Consider the following 8,381-nt stretch of genomic DNA (forward strand, 5'->3'; position numbering starts at 1 on the left):
TAATTTTTAGGAAATTACAGATTTCATCCTCTGGAGGGAGCTATGGGCACACAGTGGACTCCAAACCTCCCATCGGTTTTTGATGCTTATGATTTTTAACTGTTTGTAATTGTGTTTTATCTGTTTAACTGATTTTATGTAAAGCACTTTGAATTGCCCTGTTGCTGAAATGTGCTATACAAATAAAGCTGCCTTGCCTTGCCTTGCCTGTAAAACTAATTTCTAAAAACAGAACTGTTCTTCATCTGTCAAACTGTGATTTAAATAAGCCAGTGTGATGGAATGTTCTTTCTTTTTAAAATAAAATATTCAAAAGTAATGATGCAGTGCAAACAAAGAAATAAGTTACATATGTATCATATTTACACACTGCAGATAATTTATGACTGATAACAAGATGAGCTTCTCAAGAAAAGAGAATTAAAGTGGATTTGTTAAACTTGCTTTAATATTAGGTGCTTTACACACAGGATGTTTTTGATCAGTACGTCTGCTGTTTGGTTGGCAGCAGTCAAAGACAATATACAGCAGCAACGGATTTAAACAGTAAGCACAATAATAAAACAATGTCTTGTTCACAGTGTGGTTCCATAGGATAACGTCTCTTATTGTTTTAACAGAAGTAACAGAAGTTATGTGCTTTGTATATATTTTGATGCTAGTATGTACAGAGATTTGTTAACAGTAAGAAAAAGTTTCCCCAAACCAACAAACCTCTGGTTCAGGGACTTGAGAGTGAAACAAAATGTTCATGAAAAAGGATTTAACTACTGAATTACATAAAAATTTGCTAATGACTTCGATGAGTTAATACCATGGGTTATCATATGTTTTTATAATACAGAATCTATTTGCAGTACATTCGAAACAGCACAGTCCATCAAGCATACAGGCTGCCTATGTTGCATTATATATAGCAAGGGTCATTGACATGCTACACATACGGTATATTTCAGTGATGTCTGTGCAATATTTTTTGTTGTCTATACAAAATTATATATACATACTATCATACTGTACAAATGACTAAATATACTGTATTTAACCAACTTTAAACAGCTATACTCATGTTTTCAGATTGCACTGATGAGAACATTTCCCTACAATAATAGCTCAAGCATTTCACAAAGCACATGTGATTAAATTATGTACCATAAACAACTTATCAAACTGGACACAACTCCAGAGTCAAAGCTGATAGAGAGCCCTCTGTCAAATTTTAAATGCACATTCAAGTCCAGGATATTTTTTTTATCATAGATAAAACTTCCTTTGATGCTGTCTGGATACTCCAAAATCCGTACTCGCTTGGATCTCCCAGTGACTTCAAAGTCCGACATGACTCAGTTCTCTGAAATTGTGGCATTAAAAGATAGCTGCTGTTGGAGCCCATTTTGTAATCATTACTGTAATCATTTTCCGCTGCTACAAACGTGTTATCCTGGACTGTCAAAGGCACATTTGGCAATAAAAACGTCATTGGCGGAAATTACAGGAAAAGATTGGCATTTGGCATTTGAAAAACATAAAGCATATAAATGGGCATTAAAACACTGGTGTAACAAGTATACTATGTGAAAGATTCAATTATGTTACATTTTTCATCTGTCTCTTTTTTAATTTTTCTATTATATAATCAACAATTTTCCCGAGAAATGTTGACATTTTGCAATATTGTTTGGGATGCGCCACAGGGTTTGGGGATGTCCAACTTATAGGAAAACTGTACTAGTCTGTAAGAGATTTGAGGGGGGATGCCATCCCTCTTAGCAAAATGACCAAAATGAAGCATATTAATCTGCCACCCCCTCTCCATCCCCTAGCAGTTGAATATGTTAGTCTAGTCTGTCTAACTGATCCTTCATCTGACTAGGTTTGTTCAAATTATAATCTAAGGCCCCGACCATGACTCTGAAACTGTGCTGTGTACTGACCAATTCACTGCGCTGTCCGTGGCACTGAAGTAACAGACAGAATTGCAATTACGACTATTTCTCCAAAAAAGAAGAGATGATCATGGGGCGGTTTGCTAGTCGTGGGTAATTGTTCGCCTATTAAAAAATTAACAAATTGTCCATACTGACAATTCTTTCTTAATAATATAAAGACAAATCACATGTGGCTTTTTTACCAGCTTAAACCAAATTATCTTCGATTTCACATCCACCTACAATAAATTTGCAATCTTCCATTAGGGGAAAAATAAATCAAAGTGGAACACAACTTATAATTAATTTGATCTTTTAAAATTAAATCATATCCAATAAATGGTGGCACTCAATAAACCCCAAGTGATAATACAAATTAATTCTGTAATAGAGTCAAAACTACATTGCAGATGTGACGTGGGTTAGGCCCAGGTCACGTGAGTCTTCTTTTCCAATGTGGGAAATTGAAGACAGTTCCACTGCTAGTCATGTCGGCTTTCTAGTCCCATCTGGGTTCTCCAGGGCCACAGCGGGCCCATGCACACTGCTGGGGGTCTTCTTGCTTCCTGACACCTTCTCCCCATTCAGTTTGGCAGAGAGGCAGAAGTCTTTGAAGCAGCGTTTGAAGTTCTCATCCAGAAAAGCATACAGGACAGGGTTCAGGCTACTGTTTGTGTAGCCCAGTGCCACGCAGAAGAAGTAGGCGGCCATGATGGCGGTGGTTTCAGGTATGCTCACAAGTGCCTTGACCAGGATAAAAATGTGAATGGGAGTCCAGCAGACTACAAACACAGCCACCACGACCACCACCAACCGCGTGATCCGCCGCAGGTTGCGGTCTTTTTCCCGTGAACCAGACAACATTCGGACGCTCTTCAGCCTCAGGACCATAAGAGAGTAGCACACAGTGATGATGAGCACAGGCACGATGAAGGCAAAGACAAACACACATATCTTCATCAGTGTGTCCCAGTACACGTACGGCTCTGGGAACTGTAAGGCACATTCAGTTATGTCTGCAGGAGCAAAGGAGACAGAGAGATGTGAATTACGTGATGAAGTGCACATTTGCTTTATCACAAATAAAATCCCACTCTGTGCTCTTATGCTGTCAATTTAGCAAACCTTTAGGAAAGGCTAATCGACACTCAAAAGGGTACATTTTCTAAACTCTGCTTTTCTGCTGACATCATCTATATATTTAGGAAGGAAGGTGCATGATGTGTGGCTAATGGGAACCTCTGCACTGACAGATGAATATTTTTCTACTCTAAAACTATTATCAGCACATGCTTTGAGTAAGTCTCCAGTACTTAAAAGCTTTTCAACATTATTCAGAAATGGTGAAAGCATTTTCTCACCACTCTTGGTCTGAGTGCCACCCAGGATAAAAGCAGGTATCCCTGCAGCCGAGGACAGGATCCAGATGCACACGTTGATCATCTTGGCTTTGATTGGAGTGCGGAAGTCCAGGGCTTTAACCGGGTGGCACACAGCCACATAGCGATCCACACTCATCATGGTGAGGGTGAAGATACTAGTGAACATGTTGTAGTAGTCAATGGAGATGAAGACCTTGCAGACCACCTCCCCAAAGGGCCAGGTATTCAACAAGTAGTCCGTGCTCTGGAAAGGCATTGTGGTGGTGACGAGGGCATCAGCGAGGGCTAAGTTGAAAATATAAATGTTGGTGGCTGTCTTCATCTTTGTGTACCTGGTAAACACGCAGAACACAAGGTTTTCCCGGTATAGTGAGGATGAGATAGATGACCGGAGCTAACCACCCATCCAGATACTTGACTGCAGGCGTTTATTGCTTGGCGGGCTCTTCTTTTCTTATTATGAACATTGTCCATTATTCCCCGCTGCCTCCTTGAATCCATCATGTCATTTTTCTGACTCACACTTTATTGTTATAGTATGCTGCTGATAGCGGGCCATGTGTGGTTAACTTTTTCCTTTCATTAAATTGTGACAGCGTTAAAAGGATTATGCGTGTAGGAATTAGGGGGATCAATTGGCAGGAAGGGAATATAATATTCATAACTATGATTTCATTAGAGTACAATCACCTGGAACTAAGAATCATTGTGTTTCCGTTAGCTTAGAATGAGCACTTCATATCCACATATGGAGTGGGTGGGTCCTCTTCTACAGAGTCCACCATGTTGCACCTCCATGTTTCTACAGTAGCCCAGAACGGGCAAACCCAACACTGGCTGTAAAGAGGGCCTTTCTTCTAAATACTGTTAGTTTTGAGCAGGTATGGTTCGGTGGTTTCATCGGAGCTTTATCTGCCTCCTGTGACTGGAACATATATCAAAACAATGAGTTAAAAGACGCTTAAACACTGCTTAGAGATGTGGAGGACTGCAGTCGGGGGCTAAATATCTTTGGGTTGGGAGAAACTCCCTTCATGTAAGCATTTAATAATTCATTCATTTATCATTAAATCAAGTATCTCTATCTATCCATTTAATCCACTGTTGTGGTTGTAAAAAAAAAATATTGGAGCAGCTTTAACAGTACACACCATTTAAAGCCATAAAGGGTGCACTACCCTGTCAGATACTTTTAATAATGGCTTTGCATCTAATATGTGGCCTATGTTGACTTTGTAAGAGTTTAGATTAGGGTAATTTCAGATGATGTTTACTCTAAATCAACATAAAGCGCTTTTGACTTTGACTTAATCCTCCACCAATCAGCAACTAAACAGTATAACGTCCAGTCTTTTCTGTAACTGAGATGATGAAATTGGCGTCTACTGACAGGAAACACCATCAATCTGATTTGAAGTAATTGTTGTCTAACAACCGAAGCATTCTGGATGCCACTGCTGCATTTTACATGACATTAAAGGAGATTTATTGGCTCTCACACCATAAAAACAGCCAATGAGCTACAAGCAGGATATCAGCTTGATAAAGCCCCACAGCTTCAACTATGAATAATAGCATGTCCACCAGGAGAAATGTACAGAATATTATTATTTTGTGGAGTTTGGGGGTTATTGTATTTATAAAATTGGCCACTTTGACACACTTGACACATATAACTAGCAATAATCTCAACCCTTTCTTTGTCAAAATGCAACTCTAGTCTCTTGTCTCTTCTGACTTACAGCAAAATGCATGTATATATATTTAGATCTTATCCCAGCCATTTAACAGGAAACATGCTAGCTCTTTGGAGCTGTAGAAGTGGGCTTTAGAGCAGAGGACCAGTCTTTAGAGAGCATCCAAGCAGTAAGAACAAAGCTATGAAATAGACCAGATGGCATTGAGGTCACTGTGAAAGCCCAAGGGTCGGTGCCAGTACCTACTTCACAAGTAATAACATTTACAGTTACTGGAGGAATACATTCTTCTGCATAGACCTCTGTTGTTTTCTATTTCTCAAAGTACATGATAAGGCATCCATGCATGTGCCAAAAGAGACTACTTGCCACCATTACTCCATTTCCAGAACATTTCCTGTTAAAAATGATCATTCAAGTTCAAACTGCAACTTTAAATAAACATTCCTATTATATTCCTATATAACGTGCGTTGCCACTGTGAGCACTATTGCATGGTATAGTAGCCTATTGTATTTTTATGACTTTACCTGATGATCACATACATGACGAGGCAGTTGCCTAACAAGCCGACCACAAACACCACGGAGTAGACTGCAGTGATGATGGGGATGATGGGAGACATGCCCTCCGGCTCCCAGTTCTCATCGTGGGTCATATTGCGGCTCTCGGGGTATCCAGACACCCAGGCGGAAGAATTCACCGGACAGTCTTCCATCAGCGCGGAGAAGCACTTATTGTCTTCTTTGAAAATTGCAACAGGAGTACTTTCCATTTTCAAACCTGTTTGTTTAGAAAAATAAGCTTTAAAATAAGAAATTAAATAGAAAAAAATACTTGTATGGCAATATATGATGTGACGGACATCGGTGTGACTGCACGTGAAAGCTATTTCAATCCTTTTTATTAAAATTACCTACATCATCACGTTACTTTAAAAGCATAACAGCCTTACAAACTTTACTTCGGTTCCGAAGCCAACTTGTAGATCATACAAGTCTTATAGTCGGAAAAAAACACACAAGAGCTCTACAGCCTTTCAGGAAAAACGACAACACATCCAATTCGAAGCTTGCAGGATACTCACCTTGATCGACCCAAATAAGAGGACGCAACCTGTAAAATATATATTTTTTATGTATTCAGTCCGGTTGTTTTGTTTCCTTGGTGAAGGTTGCAGCTCATCAAAGTTTTTGGATGGTACTGCGCGCGGAGACGAGCAGCAGCGGCTTTGCGGACACTCGTGCACACGCACTGATGGAGAGGCGGTCGGTGCGCATGTCAGGCTAGACCCACCCCACCGCGCGCGCGCGCGCACACACACACACACAGACACACACACACACACACACACGAGCCTTCACCCAAAATATGAAATGACAGAGCGATGACTACCTGCAGGGAACACAGCTTTCTACAATCTTATGTCACAGGGAAGTAAGAACATCATTAACCAAGACATCCCTGATTTGCATGTTTTAAAAGGATTAAACCACAGTGAAATAGCATTTGTAATGTATTCGTCCCCTGATGCTGTCCAAAATCCTAAAATAAAGTTGAAGTTTTTTAAGGAATCCAACCTCCTCAATTTCTCTGTGTTTAATGAGACACTGGGGGAGGTGAGGGCGAGACAGAGAGGATGATATACAGGAGAAATTAAACTGCTAGTATTCAGCTGTGGGGTCATAACCACTTTCCCCAACACTGCACATTTCAAGGCTTTTCTGTTTCAGTAAGTCCAGAGGGACAGAAAAAGGACATGGTGTGACCAAGATCAAGTGCAGGCCAGATTCAAACCACACAACCAGCAAACAGGATGACCCATCATTTCACCTTTTATGTCATTTTAAAAGTTCTAATCAACTTTAGATCTCCAACTTTTGCAACACATCGCCTGTTACTGTTATTCTCTTCTTGTTTCTACTTTTAAAAATGTTCATATTAAAATGCTGATTAACATATACGTTTTGTTCAAGGGTGCATGGAAAAATAACATCACCTAATGAACGAAGTTGCTTTTATCTCCAAAGTCCCCCAGCCTGATCCATTGAGTCTTCTTAAAAGGATCCCCTGCAGCATATGTGCCAGGGCACAACTCTCTATGCTGCACTACTGATATGATAGTAAGTGGAGTGTATTGCACAAATGTGTGAGGTGCATGTCTCCAGTCTTCTTGTAATGTGTTCTGGGTGTCTTTATAACAGCTCAAAACACAGTTATATCAGCTTAAAGTCCACTGCAGGAAACAACACATACCTCTGCTCACAGTCACCAGCTATAAATATATTCCTTAACTAGAACAAATGTACACTGGCTTTAAATATTTAAATGGTGTTGACAGGGATTTACACACAGCTACCCTTCTCTCAGAAGTTATTGTACGTCAAAGTTCTTTACAGATGACTGACAAATATGAACATAGATACTGTAAAATACAATGAAAAATTAAATATTTAGGAGGTGACAAAGCGTTTCACAATAACACTGTAGATTTATACGTTTGCAAATGATGTTTTAAGCAAACAAATGAATACATATTTATTCATGCTCCTATAATATATAGCCTACAACATTACATCTTTTCCTATGTACAAGTAGAAGAGATTTAATATATTCACCGTACTGGGTTTAAATAAGGTCAGAAAATATATGTTTTTAAATGTATATTTTAGACAACCAGCAGGGGGTCTGTGGGACCCAAACTATCAGGAAGTTTGGCAAATGCCAACAAAATACAAGGGTGAAGTTGTTTAATTAAAACTTTATTATAAGTGGATTTTTGTTCTGTGTAGAACTGATTAATTTACACTGAAAGCCAGGATTGTCTGTTAATAATGTCTTGTTCATAATTACCTCATCCCATTAGATCATTTTCATGAGTTGCATCAAAGATAGCCAACATCAAGGCTGCAGGGGTTGAAAAAAATCAGACTAAAAATAATTAGTGACGTATTAATGTTTACATTGGATACATTAGTTTGATGCCTTTTATGAATATTAAGCAACAGGGATTTAGAGTGGATCACAACGTGAGTCATCCTCAGCAGATAATATCTAATGAAGCTAATGTCTGAGGATGTTAAAAGGTCTCATTTGCCGATTCCTCAAGGCCCTCTGAAAGAAATGGATCTGTGAGCTTCTGTCAGGAATTATCTTGACTATAAGGAGAAAAAACGATGAAATGTCAAACTTTATTATTGTAGAAAGAAATTACTTTAAACAGTTTTGCTGCTGCTGGCTCAAACTAAATAAGGAGTTACTTCATTTCTGCTCTGAGTATCTGCTTCCATTACATCTCTTTATCCTTCCTCTGGTGTTAGCTTTCTGCTGCCATCTGAAGTGTTAGCGGGTCATTTTGGACCCGTGTATTAAAT

The 8,381-nt window shown here is 39.2% G+C and overlaps 1 protein-coding gene across 1 annotated transcript; it reads right to left on the reverse strand.

Moving 5' to 3' along the window:
- Positions 1 to 426: 426 nt before the first annotated feature.
- Positions 427 to 6,289, reverse strand: LOC117938103 (delta-type opioid receptor-like). The gene is made up of 4 exons (XM_034862495.1): positions 6,095 to 6,289; positions 5,538 to 5,790; positions 3,290 to 3,642; positions 427 to 2,944 (listed from the first exon to the last, which is right to left on the reverse strand). The coding sequence occupies exons 2-4, from the start codon at positions 5,780 to 5,782 to the stop codon at positions 2,415 to 2,417; spliced, it is 1,128 nt and encodes a 375-aa protein (XP_034718386.1). The 5' UTR covers positions 5,783 to 5,790; positions 6,095 to 6,289; the 3' UTR covers positions 427 to 2,414.
- Between the last annotated feature and the right edge of the window lie 2,092 nt (positions 6,290 to 8,381).

This window comes from Etheostoma cragini, chromosome 22 (genome assembly GCF_013103735.1).
Source record: "Etheostoma cragini isolate CJK2018 chromosome 22, CSU_Ecrag_1.0, whole genome shotgun sequence".
In the NCBI taxonomy this organism is placed as follows: Eukaryota; Metazoa; Chordata; class Actinopteri; order Perciformes; family Percidae; genus Etheostoma; species Etheostoma cragini.